Source organism: Rhodnius prolixus, unplaced genomic scaffold (genome assembly GCF_049639745.1).
Source record: "Rhodnius prolixus isolate KJV_2025 unplaced genomic scaffold, Rpr scaffold_10, whole genome shotgun sequence".
Classification (NCBI taxonomy): Eukaryota; Metazoa; Arthropoda; class Insecta; order Hemiptera; family Reduviidae; genus Rhodnius; species Rhodnius prolixus.
In genome coordinates, this window is record NW_027411615.1 from 9005569 (window position 1) to 9028208 (window position 22640).

Sequence of the window (22640 nt, forward strand, 5' to 3'; positions counted from 1 at the left end):
TTGTAGCGTTGGTTAGTTTCCTGTCTTTTCAGTCTAGTATGGGGATTCCATCTCAACCGTTTGTCTAGGTGCAGTCCAAGGTAGCGTACTTTGACCACAGTTAGTCTAAGAGTCCTTCCGCTTTGAACAAAATAACGTTTATATTTGTTTTCTGAATCTAAGTTGTGAAAATCTTTTATTTTTTTTATCCTTAGGATTGCTAAAATAATTTTCTGCAAAGACTTTAATTTTGCTCTTTCATTTCATTTTAATTTCTGTCTTCAATACTGAGGACTGAGAGTTTTCTGTCAGATAATCAATCTAATGCTCTTTCTAATGGTGCAATCGGATTAGCTGCAGCCTAAGCACATCTGAAATTATAAGCTCTCAAATATATGTAAGGCGGTGAAAAACTGCACAACACAAAATGTGAAATAACTTCCTAACGAAGTGCTGTTCATTATTTTTGGTGATTCATAGTTTCAATAGGATGGAAAAATAATTGCCATGAACAGACAAGACAGAAGAACACAACAACTCTGCAATGTAAAACATTATATTGTAAACTAGCCCTGAAGATGACCTAGTCCCTAGGTCGAAAGCTTCGGCAGAATAAATGTATCACGGCTGAAATGGCAATTATTTTTTCATGCTATTCCTAAAGAAGGATTTTACGATAAAAGGGGGGGGGGAAATTACTTTTTTCGATTCATTTTGAACTATACAGTTTGATTCCTAGAGTTTGGCCATTTTAGAATTTTGAGATCTTTGGAATTTTTCAGCGAAATCATTGAAGAAAATCTATTTGAGAAGGCGATGTGCACCCCAAAAAAATTTGCACAATAGAAATTTGAGTGATGTTTCACAGTAATTATTATTTATTAAATATAAAATTGTATTAAAATGCATCTCGGCTCAGTGAATTAAGAATAATATGAATGAATAATAAGATGACAATGAAATATATCTGCGAGATAATTAACTAAATTCTCAAGACCAGAAAAAACGAGTTTATTATAATGCCAATTCAGGGATATATTTAATTTGATTTATTTCCTGTTTAAATTAGTTTACATTTTTTTTAGTGCCTAAATATTAGAATTAAAAAAAAAAAGGAAATCTCAGACTGAGTATATGAGGATCTAATCTTACCAATAACCTCCAAACAAAACCGGCTGTTACGAAACTGTTCGAAAACAGGTCGACAGTAGGCTGGTGGCATGATTATCTCTTGGTAAATATTGGACGCAGTTTTAATAGATTTACCATGAAAATAAACATATATAAATTTAATTTTGATCTTGAACGATTAAAAGATTCAGTCATCAGTAAAGGTAAGTTCATCAAGGTTTTTAATGTAAATTTTGAAGGAATTAAGAAACAAAAATAAAAAAGTTATATATGCTAATGTCTTGTTAATTTGACGCAACACTAACTGAAATAATTAGCTGCTAAATTCTTTTAAAACTATATATTATTCTCTTCAAATTTATAAAATAATAAGGTATAATTGTTGGTGAATCTAGTAAGCATCATTTTTATTAATATTTTAACCTAAGGATAAAATGCATTAACCTAGCGTTTTATGTAGTTATAGTTTGTTGACAATAAGAGACATTTATTAGTTGGCAATTTTACATTCATTACTAATTACCAGATTCTTTTTTTATTTCACTAAGTTGACAATCCGTTTGAAAATAAACATAGAACGCAACACTACGACAAAAGGTTCGTTCATTCTTATTGACTCCTACGTCAAATCAGGGATGCACAACGTTTTGACCTTACTCTGACGAATTCTTGGAGTATATGGGAGGACGCCAATATCTTAACAGAGCTTTGTAACTTCAGCTTTTTTGGTACCAAGTATTTTCAAAATATAATTAATACGAGCAGTTAAATTAAAGCTAGAGACATACCGTACTCTTTTGTAGCGGGAATAAGTAACGAACTGTGGGACGTAATGTGGGTGACTAAAGGATGATAACAACCCACCTTGTGGGAGCCACAAAGAACCAGTTCTAAGTAAATCACCTTTGTGGTCGGCTACCACAAGCAAAGTGACAGCAATTCCGACAGATTTGGGAGTGCGGCAAGGTTTCCCTTTGAAATCTATACTATTTGAATGTATCTCCCATCTACTAGTGGGTAGAAGACCTTGTACAAGTTTGGCAATGAAATATACGTAATTATGACTTTATCAGCAATGGGTAAGCGTGCTTAGGAGACCAGTATTGGAAAGCGAACGTCAGGATCTTACAAATATAGATCCTTTTCTCAGGGTCGAATAATATGAGCATTTCGTCCGCTAATTCAAAACTTAGTAGCCTTTCTAGGCATCTGTATACAGTTAGGTAGACAAATTATTCGATAAGAAACCCTTAAAGACCTAGGCCACCATCAGAAAAACCTAACTCTCACATTCAAGCCTCACACTGGTTTCGAGACCTCCCACTCTCGTTACAGTATCTTCTCAAATCCTTTTGAGACAGATTTACAAAACTATAGATTACCTCTACACCAAATACCCTCAATTTACATAGTACAAAGCAAGGGCTTTAGATGAAAAAAAAAAATAGTAATGAACAATAGCGAGTAACCAACGCAGTCTCCAAGATGATGCTACTTCTTTTCAGCCCACAAATGCGGAACCACCTGGCTGAAGTTTTACATAGTACTAAAAGTCACGAAACCTAGGATCATTGCCTGAGTCCATGAATGCGTAAATGCACTTCCTTAAGAGGTGGTCGCAGATACTCGGCTGAACCACCGCAGAAAGGAAGATAAAGGAGAAATGAAAATGGTAACCCCGACTGAATATAGACTTCTTAGACAGATATATAGATAGACCATCCTGAGAGCACATAGAAAGAATGCCGCCCTTGAGAACTTCAAAGCGTTAGTAGCTTTGAACAGAATTGCAGTCGATCGGTTTTTAAGCTCCAGTTTTTTAATGTAATACATAATTTTCATTTAAAGATAAGAATATAATGTTTCTATCATTATTCATTTATTATAAATCTTAAATATTGAGTTTTTATGGTATTATCCCCACTTATCTATAAATCTAATCTTAAATACTTAAAATTATAATCACAGATAGTTTTCATTATCGTTTTAGAGACAGATTTGCATGGCCTAACCCATGCAGGAGATAATGATGCGAAAATTAGCCACCCTTCTCCGTCAAATTAAAATATTTGTTAGAGTTGTTATCAATCGAGTTTACAATACACTGGAATTTTAAAAATTGGCCAAACTTTTGACAAAACAATTTAAATTTAAAACAAACGAAATGTTCTAATCATTCAGAGCAAGTTTTCACCTCATTAATGTCATTAACACTTTCCCTAAAAATGGTTTTATTAACCCTTATTATAAAATAAGAACCAAGACACTTTCTCCAGTTTTTGCCATTAGTTTTAAGTATACAATGGGATTGATTAAATCTTGGTGTCGCCAGTTTTAAGATCTACTGATCAAAATTACTGTCGAATTTAATAAAAATAATAAAATAATTTGAAAATACAAAAAAAAATATAGGGTGAAGGGACCAGTAATTGACTGCTTAAGAAAAAATTCGAGTTTAAGGTAGAATAACTTCCGTTATTTTGGCTCCAGGTGTAGGTTGTAAAATTGTACCGCTCCAGTAGGATGTATTTTATTTTATTAATATTTTAAAAGCAGTAAATTCGATCTTTATGTCAACCAAAAATGATTTTTTTTGGAAGTATGTCAGTGACCCAGTAATTGACATACCGAATTTTCGGTGGAACTAGTGTTTGACATGGGGTGGGACCAGTAATTGACATACAAATATATTCATGAAACGACATAAGATATGCATTCAAAATCACTTTTAAATCTAAATAAATCACTTAAATCACCTAAATCACTTTTTCAATTGGATTTATAACAAAAATCGGTCTTAATTCATAATTAATCAGTTTTTAAATAGGCAAACCTAAATAATCTAATATTTTTCAACATTACGCTATTTTATGCAGTTTTTGACGACCAACCCTTACACAACTGTCCTACTGGACAGTTTTAATTAAGTTCCCCAAGCCAAGACAGGTAATTTGAATAACAGCCCTTACTTTCAATAGTGCCAAGGAGATATTAGCTAACATACATGTTAGATCGTACACAATGTCTGTCGGCTCGCTTTTATCTCTTTCTCTCAACTCTTCCGCTCTCTTATCCTTTAGTTTCCGCTAAATATTTTGTTACTTAAACCTCTTTTTGGGAATTTTTTTTTGGTTCTCACTTTACCAAACTCTCTACTTCCGATTAGACTATGTGGTCACATCCTTGTTTTATCCATTCCGCCTATAACGTTGCTACTGATGGCATCTACGCGTCCTTGGGTTCGCTTTCTAGTGAACAAAATTTCTCCTACGCTTCCCTTCTTTTGGAGCGCTTCGCTAATATTTTCCACAATCTGTGCTGCCAGTGTCATTTGCTTCGAAACCAAACTATCTGAATGTAATTCATTCTTATTTTCTGCATCTAAACAGTATTTGATTGTTTATTATTACTGAGTTACCTCTTGGGCTCATTTATATATACACTGTGTGCACGTTAATCGCGTCCCGCCTCAGGTTGTAAGCATTCGCACTTACAACAGTAATAAATAAATGAAACATCAATGAAAAAAAAAACTAGATTAAAAAGTAAGTAATGTGTAACATCACTAAGTCACCAACTTCTCCACTTGTTTAATTTCGCACCTGGTACTTCTCTTGAGGGAGCTTCATTTTTCCCCTGGCCGTTTTATTTGATGGAATTCTATGGTACAGCCATTTCCTCCCTTTCTTCTTTGGAATGTGGCAAGGACCCAAAACTGAGGGAGAATGAGAGATTTTCAAACTCCAATAAGTGGGCGTCGTTTTTATCATTCACGTTGGCCTCGTGAAACTGTTCGGCGATCTCGACTATTCCAGTTTGTTGTTCATACATTGTTGTTCTGTACAGAATAATCATTCTGCATGCCCTCTTGAAATAAGGCGTACATTTGCTAATTCATTAATTTAAACATATTTTGTTGGAAGTTTTACTATTTATTTTATGTTGCCGATTTTTATCAATGATTTTATTTTACAATGTATTGAATTTTTAATTATAATAAAATTTACCAACCCATCTTATCATTTTCCCAGGAAGTCAATCACTGGTCTCAAACAAAAAAGCTGTAGGACTAGTAATTGACATACATGTCAATTACTGGGCAGATTGCCGTTTCAAGGACCAGTGATTGACAGCCCCATTTTAATGCTCAATGCTTCTTATAATTAAAAAAAAAACTACATAAATGAAATCTACAAGTGATACTAATTATAACAGAACATTGATAACCACACGAATATATGAACAAATAAACGAAAAATAAGAAAAAAGGAAAATTATTTTCTTATCAATCCTCCTTAGCAACGGCTTGTTTTTTCCTTGATTTTGAACTTTTTACACAAATAACCTTCCACTGATACCAAGGAACATTCCAATAATTAATATTTTTCTGGAACTGCTGCCTAAAGGCTTCTCAATAACGAAATTGAAAGAATCACCACTAAAAACGGCTCATATCCCTTATAATACCAGTTTATATCTGGTATGTCAATTACTGGTGCCCAGTCAATTACTGGTCCCTTCACCCTATGTGTTTACCATTTGAATGACAAAAGAATCATGTTTTCTCAGATTACTATATCACTGATCTGTCAATATTAATCATTAGATATGAATGCCATTTAATATAGCGCTTCTCTTTGAAACTGGGTCGCTACAATATTATCTTGTTACTTTGATCAATGATTTATGCAAATTGGGGAATAAAAAGCAATGAAAACAATCTAGAGTTAATGTTATGAACATTTGCAAATAATTTATTAATAATTTGCTCTCTTTTAACAGGCTTGCCAATTATATTTACTTAGGGTTTGTATTAGTGTTGATTGTTTTATTAAAGTACATTTTATTAAGCTGAAGAGTTCTAGTTGGTAGCTATTACTACCACAAGAAAAACAAATTTTGCACCCGATTAATGTTGAAATGACAGAATTGCCTGAGACGAGAGAACATTGCCCAGCAGCTGATAGAGCACTAAAAAGGTTTCCGGTTGTCAGTTACCCCATTCAGTAATTAAAGAATTTGTTTAAATGAAATAATAAATTTAAATCTTTTCTTTTCTGTTAATTTCTATTAAAATTTTGTAAATTACTTTATTCAAATTATTTCGAACCGGCTCGCAAAGCTTCCCGATTGAAGAAATGATGCTAAGAGGGACTCATGGACAATTACTAATGAGGAGTCATCTTGTAAACAACATTTAAAATTAAGTATTTATTTGCAAAATGTGCTCGAAATCTTTTTACAAGAAACTTATTTAATTTTGTTTTCAAACAGCGGACAAGAAATATTCTCACTTTGCTTACTGAAGCGTGCAATATTCTAGAAGAATTCTTTCACTTAGTTCCACAAAACCGTGTCCTGCAGACTGAGACATAGCTTGGCTTAGATTTCTCTCTTTTATAAAAGCTAGCAGAAGTCTCTTTGGTTGGTATAAGCTAGTTAAAACGGATGAACATGAAAATTTAATCCGTGTTTTGTTGTTATGATTCTGCAGAAGCAGCAGATTGATGTTCCAGGTTAATTCATAATTCGTAATGATTTATAACCTAAAAACGGTTATTTCCGGCGAATTCATAAAACCAATGATTTAACACGATCACAGTACTTCCACTTATGGTGACATAAAGTGGCAAAAAAAATAAAAGGTTCAATACGACTGGAAAATCGAATATATTAGCAAGTCTACCTAGTTTAGCTGTAACTCATTGAGCAGTTACGTTATAATGTGGAGAAATTGATCTCAAGAGACAGGTTAGTGAAGAAAGAACTCCTCGAGGATGCTGGAAACGTGCGAACAGCTACTAACTGGACCTGTATATACTCTTTATTACATTATGTCCAACTGGAAACACTTTCTCATTTCACTGCGAACATCACTTAAAAAAAAAAAAAATTATAAAGAAGACGACAAAGAAGAAGAAGCAGTAGAAGGAAAAAAAAGAAGCAGAAACATCCTTAACCATGGATAGACAGCAATAGATGTTCTTTTGACAGAAGAGTGTAGAAGAAAGAACATACATACACACGCAAGATGGAAGAGGAAGCAGAGGAAGGAACGGAGGCTGTGATCAGTGGAGAGTTGCTGTGGCCAGGTGTGCCACATCAGGACGTCCTGATGGGCCAATTCGTTCTACTGCCTTCCGTGCGACAATGGTGCCAGCACCTTCATGCCTTTTATGCCCGATCAAACTTATATTATAATTTATTTCTATTTTAAAACTACCACAGCCTCTTTGATAAGTGCCCAATCCACTATCTTCATTCAAAATATCCTCAGAGAAATACTCTTAGCAACTTTTTTTTTTAAATTTCTATTCTCTATCCGCTCTAACAACCTTGTTTCAACTACTTCTCTTATCAAGATTGTTATATGCAAGAAATCAACGTTATTCTTTTTTACACAATATAATGTAAATAAGGTAATATTCAAGAGGTTATTTATATTGTAGGAAAGTAAATAAAAAATATGAAAAGATGAGTTGTACATTTGTCTGTTTATTAAACCTTTTTTCCTACATCTAATATCTTTGTTTACCTTCTCATATTTTATGGACAAATCAGAGATCTTTCTATTTCTCTTTCATGTACATTTCTATCTAACTTGATAAAAGCTAACTCCAATTCAAGAGGATCCGTAATTAGAATAGACTATTTAATGCTAGGGAGTTAACAAAAGATTTAAAGGGGTCAATAGCTTGCCCCCAGACTTCAAAACTCTACCAATCTTAACTAAAACTAGAGAAGCCCAATACATATTACGTTTTATTCTTCCAAATCACGGGAGTGACGATAGCTATGGCCAGCTAATAGTATTTTATTTCAACTGAGGGTCCAATATGGTCAAGTTCATAACACATAAATATTTAATGGTCAAGATAAATTTGTTCTAAATGGACTGATTCAGTTTTTACTTTATTTTTACTTTAGTAAAAGGCACCATGGGTAATTGTATTTCGCGTTGGATTCCAGTTTTACGCTTTCAATTTTATCCAATGGTGTAACAAAAATTCATAGTACAGCAAGTTTGCTATCCGCCTCCGTTAACGACACCTAATTTGCTAGTTGGACGTTAAGCTCGCGCTTACTTTACTTCTTGGTAACCTAACCTGTGTATCCTTTTAACCTAAAAAAGACCTTCAGAAAAGCGAGAAGTCGTCATTATAAAGAGTTATGCCTGTTTCTGTCTTCATAATCAGAAATGGACATATTGATAATATTCATTAATGGTAAGGACGAACTCATCCATCCATCAACTTCTGCTCTATAATTCTGCATGGTCTGAAATTCAACGAAGTTGGCCAAATACTATAAATGTGTTCCTATCTGTCGAGGACCCAAGCCCAGTTACCGTCAAGAATTGAAAACCTTTAAGCACCTCCAATGTCCATCTAGCAGCCGCACTGGAATCTGCAGAACTAAGACATACTCTCCACATAATGGCCGAGACACTGAATTTGACCTAAAAACTTAAAACTCTCCAAAACTTTTAATTTGGGATGAACAGCTTTGAAATAACTGAATAGGATGCTATGCATTAGCGTCAGGAGGTGGTTATCTGAATGAGAACTCCTCTCTTTAACAGAACTTTCCTAGACAACTGGAAAACACTATAATACGGAGTTCCTCTAAACAAGAACAACTGAGGAAACTTTAAGGAAGGAGTTGTGTCGACCTCTGGGAGTAGTTATTCCCAATTCCTGGTGCTTGCTTGGAGAGCCCTGGAATTGCTTTACACACGACTCTCCTTAGTTCCTTTTACTCTGAGAAAGATTGATAAGAAAGCTGGAAAAGGTATTGTCAAAGAATTAATAAGTTTGAAGAGAGTATGGTTATCCTAACTGTTGCCCTGACCTTCTACCACAGGAAACCTTGGAGTTCATCCATTGGGATGCTCGCCTGGAATCAGCGGAGGGCCCAAAGGATGTATTTTAGTCAATACAATCACTTTAATCAACCCGTTTACAAAACATATTTATGTATATATCAATTTTTTGTCATCTATCCATTAATTAATCAAACTAATCTTATTCTCGAGCTTGTCCACCAAGACGAAAACGATATTCTACTACCTAACTGTCACCTGTACATGTCAAAAACACTCTAAATTGAGTTAACTGCATTATTTATTATCCTTAAGCAAAAGGAAAGTCTTGACCAAGGATGAAATCTTTCTTTCAGCGTTAAAAAATTGAAATTTCCAAAGTAGCTTCGTAAATTGATTTCGTTGATCGCATTTATCAAAATTAACATCAAAAAAACTGAAGGCATAAATAAAATCTTAGTTAAAAATTATCAGTTAATTGATTCAGTTAATCGAATAGTTAATGTGATGTTACATTCACATAAATGTAACTTCCAAGGTCTCATTGTGTTGTTGGAACAACATAATATTGTTGTAGTTTAATATATTATAATTATAATAATGAAATTTATTAAAATTTAATGAATAAATAGAAAGTTAACAGCTAAGAGCTGTTGCAATTATAATGATATAGAGCTTCTTAAAATACAAAGATATCTCCTACCGGAAACAAGGCCCGTTACTACTGGAACTTACCACGTGCTCTCTGATCTTCCGAACTGTTTTACCTAATTTATTTCTTTTCTTTATCATATCCTATCTTTCCTGTTTTATATCGTACAGTTACATTAACAAAACAAAAAACTCGAACTAACAAATCTTATTGCTTTTATTGGATTTCTGTTCTTGAATTTGGATTAATTCCATAATAAAAGAAATGTTGTACGACACACTTGAGAACATTCGCTTCCTGTAATTCTCTGATTTGAGTTGTCAAATTTTTTTTTTATGTTGATTTGTTTTAAATTTTTAATGTTTCTTTTGGGATATTAACGTGAACTACGACCTTTCCTCGAATCCTGAACTTTTCTATGACCAGTTCTAATAATGCAATCCTCCAAGCAAGGGTGCAGAAATGGGGCGGCGGAAACCTTAGATTATAGACTATCAATAATAATAATAATAATAATAATAATAAGTGTTTATTGGAACAGAACATTATACAATCCATACTAAAATAAAATGAAAAATACACTTTAGACAATGGACATACGTCCGTCTGCCTAGTTAGTCTTTAACTTACAGAATATAAATAATAAAAAAAATAAATAAATAAATAAAAACAACTCAAATTATCTTATAACAATTCAAACATAAAATGAGACCTAGGGAGAATAATAATAAATCAATATTAATAATAATAACATATTTACACTATATATATACATATTTTTATCCATTGTACTGGGCAACCAGAAAATCTCTGTATGTGGATGCAGCCCTCACATACCCACAAAGTCTATCCCAATCCTTCCCGTTTAAGTATTCTATTAGGTCTTCTTTGGACAGTTGAACCTTCCCAAAATACCTCATTCTATATTCGGCAAGAATTGGACAGACGGCCAGAAAATGGAGAGTATCCTCTTTAGCTTTTAAGTTGCACAAGGTACAATCCCAGTTGGCTTCAGTGGACCATGGTCTATAGTTTAGACCCAGCATATGACATCTCGTCCGGAACACTAACCTCATTGTTGATAGCTTCTGCTCATCTGAAATGTATGACTCATAATCTACACATGAGAGCAGCTCTTTATAAAGACTGTAGCGTTCCGAACGGGATGCCAACGCCATCATTTCCTCACTATGACCACGACCCACCAGCTCCACAATCCTACCCATTCTGACGGACAGTTCCTGGACATTACCGCGTACTATTTCTATATCGCTGTCGAACTTCCCAGCGAGGTCCAGCCACGTCCTGTACCAATACAATTTCCTTTCCATCACTTTATTGGCTATTTGTTTCGTAAGCCTGGAATTCACGCGTTTTAAAGTTTTTATTATGTATATAACGTGCAGTCGCAGGGTATAAGCATACATAGACTTTAATCCCGTTTCCAAAAAAAGCATGTAATTTGGGGTACGCTGGGGCAAGGCGAAAAGCTTCTTTATAAAATAGCGCTGTAATTTTTCCACCGCCGCATACTCTTCGAATCCCCATATTTGGGCTCCATAACAAATAACTGACCGTGACACTGCTCTAAATAAGGTATACTTTGCCGATATTGGGATATCATTTACACCGATATATTTATTCCACGTACAGTTAATGCCGTATTTAGAGGTGGACAACTTCTCCTGAAAATGCCGGCCCAATCTAAGCTGCGGAGTGACCCCCATACCGAGGTATTTGTAATAGTTTACTATTTCAATACTGCTTCCCTCCCAAAACCATTTTTCATTCCTCGCTAATCTGCCCCCATTTCTAAAAATCATAATTTTTGATTTTAACAAATTAACTTTTAAATTCCATTTAGAGGAATATGCATATAAATTATTTATCATATCTTGCAAGGCAGTGGGGTCCGAACTGATCAGCACCAGGTCGTCCGCGTACATGAGACACCTAACATTTAGATCATCAATATAAATTCCGCCCCCAAGGATATCAGGAAGGTCATTTATATATAATGAGAAGAGGATTGGAGAAAGGAGACATCCTTGTTTCAATCCCAATTTTGTTGTAAAGGTTTCTGTAACTCCTTCCTTAACCCACACCGCGGACCTAGTATTAGAATACAAACCCTTAATTGTATTAATAAATTTTGTTGAAATCCCATAATTATACAATTTAAAATAAAGTGATTCTCGGACCGGTGAATCGAAAGCACTGCTGTAATCAACAAAAAAACAATAGACCTTCTTACCTTTTTCGGACAGAGTTAGCTTAATTATGTTAAATAAATTAAATATATTATCTACGGTGGAGTAGCTTTTCCTAAAACCTGCCTGTTCTTCACATAAGATATTATTGAGGTCACACCAGTTTTCCAGTCTTTGTAATAAGAGTCCAGTAAATAGCTTTGAAACAGCATCAGCAAAAGAAATCCCTCTATATAGACTATTGATTATAGACTATCAAAAGTACTATCAATCATTATTAGTTGCTGGCCACTAATTGTATCGCAAAAGCCTTCGTACTATTGTCTGAAAGAGGCAGAAACTTCATGGAATTAAGTCTGTGTTTGAAAGACTTGTTTACGACTGAAAGTCTAGGAAGAAAAGAATCTGATATGAACGCTCATGAAGCGAAGGTTAAATATTCTGGCCAAAAATAATTTCCAATTATCACAACAAGGTAGCGAAACGAATATTTACCATGACAAGAGTTCAGACATTTGCCAAAAACTAAGATTGACCCAGAAATCACTTTTCCTTTACTATAATTTAAGCCACAAATCTGAGAACACTAGTCATCCATAAAATCTTTTCCTAGATCACTGCCTACCTCCGGACTGAGTTTTCTTATTACACACTAATCCACAAAAGGAAAGTGAACTCTAAGGGTGCATTCCACTAAGCGTTCACAACGATCACGCTTAGGACGCGGTTTTGCCAGTTCCACTTGCTTGCGAGCGTTATAATCAATCGAAAACTCGAAGTGAAATGGACTATGGGGCGTTTTAACCGTTCATGTAAACATTACAAATGGCGACCTCGAAAATAAGTCAGAAGCTTGAAGAGATTGTTTTTTTCAATTTTAACCCCGTTTATAAGCAGTTATAATAAACTTTATTAATTATTGGTAAAGTTGACTTATATTAAATATATATATAATTCAATTTTTATATTACATTTTCGTGGAGTATTTATAAAATTTACGTTTAAATAAAATTAAAATGTCTTTTATGGCAACAGCAGGATATTTATTAATGCAACGTAATAATGCTTTAGAAAGTTCTTCATCTAGTTCCGATGAAAAGTGGAATGCAATTTTACAAAATCGCAATAGTAAAAAACGAAAACTTAGGCCACGTATTATTCAACTATCAAAGTGTAATAATCTTTTCTTTAAAAAATAGCGCCAAATTTCTGAACGCCCACTTTGACCCAGCTCTTAAGGTGGGGCAAAAATAATGACGTCATTAGTGATGTTTTCGCCACGACCACTACGACCGCGGTCGACATGTGGAACGGCTGAAGGTATATTTTGATCGTTGTGATCGCTTAGTGGAACGCACCCTAAGAGACTTCTAGGTGTAGAGAGAGAGAGAATCTAAAGACAGGTAGCACGGGCAAAGAACCCGAGCTCTTGGCGAGAAAGTCTCTTGCATTAATAGCTGAGCGAACCTTCTCCTCTCGGAAAAATCATTCAAAAATAAAAATGGGGTGTTCTTAAATCGATTAATCCACATCAAGTTTAAAGAATATCATTAGAGATCACAAAACGGAACAAGCTAATTATGGAAACCAATCTTTTATACAATTCATCATTACATGATTAAATTCCTGCTTAACATTTGATGGATTTAATATTTAAAAATCAATAGATTTTCTGCAGCAAAGACTGTACGAAACTAAACCACAAATTTATTCAGAATACTTGCGTTTCACACGAGTTAAGTTACATATATGCATGTATAACGCACACTGAGCGCATTTTAACTAGCGCTGAATGTCAGCAATCAACTCCAACTACCCCATTCAATGAATGACTAATACTTATTTCTAGTTAAACCGCTCTCATTCAGGCCGGATATATGTGTGTTTGTGCGAGTCATCAAGCAAAGATGGTGCCTTTTTTTACTCTCTGTTCTTATTCATCAATTGATCTAAAGTTATTTACTTTTCTTTTTTGTACAGAACGCGACGTTAGAGAAAAACAGTTTTTTTTGAAATTGTTTTACGTATTTTTTTAGAAGTTCTTAGTTTAATTTTGAAATTTACGCCAAAACTATGATAGATTGTTTTAGTAATGATGAACTAATATTAAGTAACTGTAACCATGATAAAGGTAATCAAATTGTAATGAAAGTAAATTAATACAAAAAACAAGTTCGTATTTACTCAGATCTATTCGGAATTCGGATCGGGACCATTATTATTAGAAATATAATGAAAAAAAAGAGATGAACTGATGAGTCATTGATGTCTGAATTGAAAGTAACTGATTCCTGATGTCTGCCTTGTCGCAGACTAACCTAAAACAAGCAGCTGAAAGAGTAAAATTATCCTCCTCTTTTATTACTGCAATGATTACGTCGTAATTTACTAACTTTCTTATAAAATATATGATGAATACATTTATATGCACAATGATTTGTAGTGCACTGTGTTCTAGTGTTGGGATTACTTAGGATTACTGATTGAAAATTTTATCAGATTAGCTCTCTTTATCTTGAACTCCCATTGCCATTCATCCTTCAATTGGAACTTGTAAAATACTCTCAAAGTTAAAAACTTACAGAAATGTAAGAATCAAAATAGATTTATTTGAGAAAATTGTTTCGGCTGTTATACACAAGTTTTAGAGAGAGACTTTTTCAGCTAATAATTAGCAAAAGGATAGCGGAAGGGCGCAAAGGATTCTGTCCTTAGATTAAAAGAATGTAAACAAAATCCGTGTTTGAAGGTATTTGGAGTGACCAGAAATGGAAATATCCAAGATACTTTTTTAAGAAACATGGGTTTTATTTGGGCTTTACGATCAATGTATTATTATTATTGTTAATTAAATATAACGCTAACATTTCTAATTTGCTGAAAATCCTTGCAACTATGAGAAATAAACTGAGAGTCGTAAGAGTTTTCCGAACCTAACTTTTCTCTTTAAAAATGAAGAAAATTAGTTTTATATATATATACAGGGTGTCCCAAGCTATATGGATAACGACTTTTTCTCGGAAACTAAGATAGCTAGAAAAAAAACTAAAAAATACGTGTCACCTTAGTTTTTTGTTAGAAATCCAAATTTACTTTGTAAATTTTTTTCGGTGCCTCCAGAAGCGAGATACAGGCACCAACTTCATTTTTTCAAATAGGAAGGTGCAGTTTTTATTTCAGAAATAGATTCCTCTATTTTTTTTTAAAGAAAAATTTACTGGAACGGTTTTTTTCTGTGAGCGATATTTTAGAAGTTATTAATGATAACATGATTCTTATAAGAAATGTCAAAATGATAATATTTAACGGTTTTTTGATTGAATAAGAAGAAAAGTACTATTTTATTATAAATTTTACTCCTCATTAATATTACAGTTGAAGGTATCTATTATTCTCTGCTTTAGTACATCTACAGATGCAATCCCGACTTGATTCTGACACAGCTAGATTTAGAAAAGCAGAAATAAGTAAAGAAAGAAAAAAGTTAAGAATAATCACCTTGTTTTTCGGGTATCCCCAAAGGAAATAGTCCATAGGTGTCAAATCCAGTGAGAGAGGTGGCCACCGAATCGCCCCCCGTGTCGATACAACACGCCCATCAAATTGCCTGTCGAGATAGCTCTTTACATGCCTGATGGTATCATATCGAGCTATTCAGTGGCCACCTCGTTCACCGGATTTGACACCTATGGACTATTTCTTTTGGGGATACCAGAATCAAGCCGGTATTGCATCCTCTTACTAAAGCAGAGAATAACAGTGTGCCTGTAACTCGGCTAAAGCCGAATCTATTTCTTTGGCAGTAAGGGACAATTGGCAGGAAAGAGCATGTCTATGCATCTCTAATGGTGGAGGCCATTTCGAGCATGATCTGTAATATTAATGAGGAGTAAAATTTATAATAAAATAGTACTTTTCTTCTTATTCAATCAAAAAAACCGTTATAATATTATCATTTTGACGTTTCTTATAAGAATCATATTTTCATTCATAACTTCTAAAATATCGCTTACAGAAAAAAACCGTAAAAGTAAATTTTTCTTTAAAAAAATAGAGGAATCTATTTCTGAAATAAAAACCGCACCTTCCCGTTTGAAAAAATGAAATTGGTGCCTGTATCTCGCTTCTGGAAGCACCGAAAAAAATTTACAAAGTAAATTTGGATTCCTAACAAAAAACTAAGGGAACACGTATTTTTTAGTTTTTTTCTAGCTATCTTAGTTTCCGAGAAAAAGTCGTTATCCATATAGCTTGGGACACCCTGTATCCATATAGCTTGGGACACCCTGTATATATATATTTTTTTTTTTATAACTTTTAAAGAATGATGTAATCGCAATAACTCTAATAAGATTGAAAACTTTAGAATATTATTATTATTATTATTATGTTTTTATTAAAATAAAAATGGCCGAATGTATGGAAAACAGAAAAATAATAATTTTTGTAGTTATTTTTAGAACGAGGTCATTTATTATTCTCAATATAATAATAATATATTAATATAAAAATTAAAATTAATGAGTATGTAAATTTTATTATCTTTTAGCGTGTAAATTATCAAATAGAATAAAACTAACACAAAAAGAGAAAAAGGAAAAATAAAAAGATTTTCCCTGTGAAACATCTGGTATAAGAATAAAATAAATCATTAAAGCGAATTGGAGTAAAATAAAATACAAACTATTCTTTTATTTAATATCCTGGCATCCTTCTAAAACAGGAACGATGATGGCTCACTTTTTTTATTATTCGACCAGGAAATATCATCATCAATATCATTTGAATAACACTAGCGCTTCCAAAGATGGGGAACAAAACAAAATAACCTTATCTTTCTGATAACTTTATCTAATTCGATCAAAAAGAAATTGGGTCTAATTTTGTCTCAATATTTGCCAACCAAATCCTAATTCTAATTTCAAATTTTAGATACAGACTGAAATTATACAGATACGTTAGTTAATTTAGCAGAGAATGAAATGCATTTCGAAGAGAACTTACCAAGTATTTTTAGGAAGAAAAAAGCCACATAGCTTTTGTTAGTAATTTGTGACGTGATGTACGAGGGTCATTTGAAAAGTCCGTGCAAAAATAAAAACAACTTAATTTTTTGGGGTAAACCTTTTTTATTTTTCAACATAGTCTCCTTTTAGGCTTATACACTTCGTCCAACGCTGCTCTAGTTTGTTGATCCCTTCCGAATAATAGGATTTGTCCAAGTCTGAAAAATAGTCATTCGTTTCTGCAATCACCTCCTCGTTTGAATAAAATCTTTTTCCCGCCAGCCATTTCTTCATATTGGGGAACAAATAGTACTCCGAGGGAGCCAAGTCTGGAGAATAGGGGGGATGTGAAACGAGTTTTACTTTTTTGGCGCAGATTTCCCCTTGGTAGCCCATTGTTTAGATTGTTCTTTGGTCTCAGGAGTGTAGTGATGTATCCATGTTTCATCCACAGTGACGAAACGACGCTTAAAGTCCTGCGGATTCTTCTGGAACAGCTGCTAACCGTCCTTGCAACACTTCACACGATTTCGTTTTTGGTCAAGCGTGAGCAATCGCGGCACCCATCTTGCGGATAGCTTTGTCATGTCCAAATGTTGATGCAAAATATTATGTACCCGTTCATTCGAGATGCCCACAGCACTAGCAATCTCACGCACCTTCACTCTTCTGTCATCCATCACCATATCATGGATTTTATCAATGATTTCTGGAGTAGTAACCTCAACAGGGCGTCCAGAACGTTTAGCGTCACTTGTGCCCATATGGCCACTCCGAAAATTTTGAAACCACTTATAAACTGTTCTAATCGAAGGTGCAGAGTCACCATAATGTTTATCAAGCTTCTCTTTAGTCTCCTCAGGCGTTTTGCCTTTCATAAAGTAGTGTTTAATCAACACACGAAATTCTTTTTCGTCCATTTTTTGAAAATCACTCGACTTCCTCGATTCAAACGAATGCCAAACACAAATAAATTGACCGATCTGGCTGAAACTTGGTGTGTGTTCTTCCAAGAGGTGCTACTAACTAAACATAACCTCGATACGCGCCAGTGGTGCTATCTCTCTGACTTTGCACGGACTTTTCAAACGACCCTCGTAGCTACTCAAACCGCCTTTAAGTTTCAGGTAGCTGGAAATTAATATAGATAGATAATAAATTAATTGTAGATAGATTTCTGGACTGGGTTATATTACTATCTAATGATGAATAAGGTCGTTGGGCGACCCGACACTAGCCGAGGAGATGAGCACTCTGTCCGGTGGCGAAGATCTGAGAGGGAATCTTGATCGACTTCAACTTAAGACTCTTGGAGCTTTCGCGCTGGGCCTGAATGCTTCATCCAAGTCTTATCTACTAAGACTCTACTGGACAAGAAAATGGTTTGCCTGGTTTTTCCAGTAAGTAGTCGCGTGGTGTAGAGGCCCGATCTAGGATTTCCCATGCCGGATAAATCAGGACTTATGTCTACTTAGTCTGTTTTCCTGTTGTTATTGGGTTCAGTCCTTGTGGAGATGGTGACAAAAGAAGAGGAAAAGATGCACAAGAACCTCCAATGAGAAACTCTAGAAAGGCGAGGTTTTTCTTATAAGAACTTGAAGGGATTTTTACCACATTATTGTTCTCCTTCACAGGGTAGAGATGATTTACTTTAAAGCGAAAAAATGAGCTCCTTTGTATCAATCAAAGATGGAAATGGCTTTTCTGCTTGCTGCCGTTGCTAGACTGTAATATATGATTAGACCTCTGGCATTTTAGGAAAGATAAGGTCAAAAACGATTCTTGAGTAGAACCATGGATCTCGTACAGAGAAGATGCTTGGATCTTACTAACACCTTCAAGGAGATCTCTACCTAAATCAGAAAACAATTTGAAACCACGATTTTATTTTTTTTTAAGTTATACTGACTTCATGAGCCATAGAAAGACACTACATGCGTATCGTGAGAGATGCGAAAGATCCTAATTAGTAACTAACTTGAGGGAACACTATTTTTCTTAACACGATATTTCTGGTATAAACTTGGTACTAGACCCGATCGCAATGCTTCTCCTTAAACACAGTAAGAGGACGCAAAAATTTGACATTATTTGAAAGCCTGTAATGTCATTTTTTAGCCTCAACAATGACGCACTCAATATAAGATTAGTAACTAACTAATACAGCCTTTTTTATTCAATGTATCGCGTATATTTACGCAAGTTTTCAGACAACCATTTTTTTTGGTTTATCCTTAAATCAAATTACTATGTTTGTTTATAGTAAATAACAAACAATTAACAATATTTTCTCACAGTAACTTGAAATTAACTATTTAAAATAATATCATTAACTTAATTCAGTTTTATCAATTAAAAACATGCAGCATTGAATTGCATTTTTTTTTTTTAAATGATAAATGATTGTGTTTTACAACTCTAACAAGATAAACATCTATCTCGTCCCCTCTTTTTCTCTTTTTTTATTTACACAGTTATCAACAGAGTGGGATGGTTACTCTTTAACAACTGATTATGAGTCACATTTACGTTAAACACTAACTTTCGTTTATTTATTTAATTCTGTTATCTTTTAAATAAATGTATAAGAAGAGTAAATAATTATGCAAATTAATTTAAAGGGAAGCTGTTATAAGTGCAAATAACACGTAAATAAATTCTAGACAAATTGACGAAACATATCAAGTCCAATAAACACGTATTTCACCAATGGTCATTTGTTACTTGTACACTTGAAGAACAAAATATTCGTAATGAAGATGAATTGTGGTTGCGAATGCATAGTAGACAAAGCCGAGCTAATTAGGGAGTTCGGGATGCGATTATGGAGAGAATAGATGGGCTATATGTGATTACAAGTGAGATCAGGCTGTAAAGAGTTGAGCTGGCGGGGACGGTCTTCAAGATTATTGTCAAGAAAGATGAGTTGCCAAGCTGTGAAGATTGGTACACGCAAATAGCCAAGGGTAATACCCTGTAATGTGTGATGGAGATTAGATATATCCTACAGTGATAGCTGTAGTAAGAGGCTCGATCAAGGATAACATGATCCATAAAAAGGTTCTGGTGTTACGAAGACAGAAGATATAGAAGTTTTTTCAAGAAGGAGGTTTTGAAGAAAAAAAAAAGTATTTTCCAAAATAATATGACGCCTTCTCTTCTGTTCTCTAAGAGTGACTAGAGCTCTAGGCTAGACAATGGTAGAATTATGAGAGATCTTGGCTAGACAATGGTAGAATTATGAGGGATCTAGGCGAAACAATGGTAGAATTATGAGGGATCTAGGCTAGACAATGGTAGAATTATGAGGGATCTAGGCTAGACAATGGTAGAATTATGAGGGATCTAGGCTAGACAATGGTGGAATTATGAGGGATCTAGGCTAGACAATGGTAGAAGTATGAGGGAAACACCTCATACGATGCGCTTTTTGCTCTTATCTCGTAGATGAGACTGACAAATTGACAAATTTGTATAAAATCTATACTTTTCTAGCAGATAGAACCAACAATATTCCCTGAGTTATGTCGCTGCAAGCAATTGCTCACTGAGCTAATCTACAAATTCAAATCTCAAAACCAGCTTAACATTTGATTTTTCTTAGAAAATCACTCGGAGAACGACTTATTTCCCGATATTAAGAAAAATACTAGCTTTACTGCCTTGGCAGTAGTAGAAAGGGGATGAAAAAAATACATAAAAATGACCTATCGCGTGCTCTTCTTTCTCTTTGATAACAAGTTAAAAAATTGAAATATGATTAATAAATACCAGATTTTGAAATGGCCTAGCACCTTTAATTTTGAAGATACCGAATTGCGTTTTCCGGTTTCTTTCATAACTTTTTATACTCTTTAAAAACTGTGTATATGAAAATGGGGGTCAACTGCGAACCCTCACTTTTGGATCTAAAATCGAGTCACATATTCTGAAACTAGAGGTGACGGGCAACAAATTTTTTTCCTCTACCATTTTTTTTTTGCTCAGATTAACCGTTTAAGCATGAAATGCATTTGAGCCGTCTTAAAATGAACACCCTGTATAATTGAAATAAATAATTTTTCGTTACATGCACATAAATAATAATAATAAATCAAGAAAATGAAACAAAACTAATCAATATTAATTCTCCAGGAAGAAATTTGTAACTTTTATAATTTAATATTAATATAACTAATTAATAATTAACTGAAACTTTTTTAAATTTTTGAAAAATTGAAATTCACTTACCGCATCCTCTTTCTTCATGATGACGGCAGCACACAAAGGAAAAAAAAAGAAAAGAAAAAATTAATAAAGTAATCATAAAGAAAATAATTAATTAAAACTAAAGCATTATAATAGGTGCTCAATTTTTAGTTTTAAAATTTAAAAAAAATCGCAGTTCATTACGCTATTTGTTGTATAAAAGTATGAGACACAAATATCTCAAAACTAGCAACAAATTTTGTAGAAAATACACCATTATTTAACACTTAATAATAATAATTTACTTTCCTTTTTTAATTTAGTACGAATGGACTGCGAACAGAGTGTTTTTGCAGATTAAAATCTCATCCAGAATTTAAATATTAAAGTACTTAATTATTAAGAGGACAAAAGTTCTACAAGTTTTGGCATTAAAGGGCAAAATGAAGTAGATCACAAGCAGCGCATTGACAATAAGGTTTAACTTTTAAAACTGTTGTACTAATTGTCCCAACAAGACCTTCGAAAGTAACTTGTTCAAAAGATAGCAAGGAGGTATTGTGAAGAAAAAGTAGTTGGTAGCAATTAAAGGATCAAAATGATATCCTGGAAACTTCTCCAGAGCAAAATGGACTTAACAGAATGAAATGGGGTAACATTTGCGAAGTCTCCTGCTCTTTGTGGATTCAAAACTTCTATAACTTGGGCTCTACAAAAGCGTATTGGGACTGGATAGGAAATTTTTTTACAGAAATGCCACCTAACATGGTAGGGAAATAACGGTTCCATTAAACCTTGTGGTTTTACCTTAGGTAACATGTTTACTTTACTTATTAAGAAGTAGGAAAGTGGATGCCCAAAATTCGTTCAAAAGACCGAAACATGAATCTCAGGCTATATTTTGGAAGAAAAGAATGATCTGAGTAGTAGCAGAAAAGAGAAACAGTAAGAGAATTAGTATTCAAGTAATTCTCTTCACCAACCACTATGGGAAATAGGCACCTGAAGAACAATCCTAGCTGAATAGCGTCTAAACAGCACAGCTAACTGTTGCTCGACTGAAGAAAAATGAACAATCATAGCTGCAGCTTACGTTGCCCATGTTACGATTAAGTATACCCTTAGCTTACAGCTTACCACTTGAAAGCGGTAAACATCTTATCACTTGCAACATCCAAAAATAAATCCTCTTAAATACTTCTAATCTCTTTACAACTAATTAAATGGATTACAAAACGGTGACATTAATTTTTTTTTTTTTAAAGTGCATAAAAATATTTTACCTAATTATCCATAATCTATAGTGTGTAATATTAAAAAAATATCCATAGTGTGTAATAGGGGTTCTCTAGGAGGCATATTTCATAGAATATATCGTACTATATGTATACTAATGTCTCTTAACGATCCTTCTTAATTTTATAGTCTAATTAGACTATAAACTTTTTAACACGAAATATTTAATAATTTTGTGTCTCGTTTGTGTTTAAAAAATACAATTTTAAACTAAAGTTTCACGACCTCCCTTTGTGAAGATTGCCTCGCGCCCCACAGTTTGGGAGGACAATGTTTGCATTAAAGCAATCTTGAATCGAGAATAAACCATCTTTCAAAATTACTTTTTCAATTATATATTCGAGGCGTAGTGAGTT

General features: G+C 33.8%; 1 protein-coding gene across 6 annotated transcripts in view; it reads right to left on the reverse strand.

Annotated features, from left to right (window-relative positions):
• The window catches only part of LOC141456711 (zinc finger protein rotund-like), a 601670-nt gene that overhangs the window by 28329 nt on the left and 550701 nt on the right, over positions 1 to 22640 (reverse strand). For 5 of the 6 annotated variants that reach the window (XM_074132931.1, XM_074132932.1, XM_074132933.1 and 2 more), the window contains exon 6: positions 21031 to 21042. The exons of the other annotated variant lie outside the window; for it this stretch is intronic. In XM_074132931.1, the coding sequence (XP_073989032.1) occupies positions 21031 to 21042 (12 nt within the window). The remainder of the gene's footprint in view (positions 1 to 21030; positions 21043 to 22640) is intronic. 6 annotated transcript variants of the gene reach the window in all.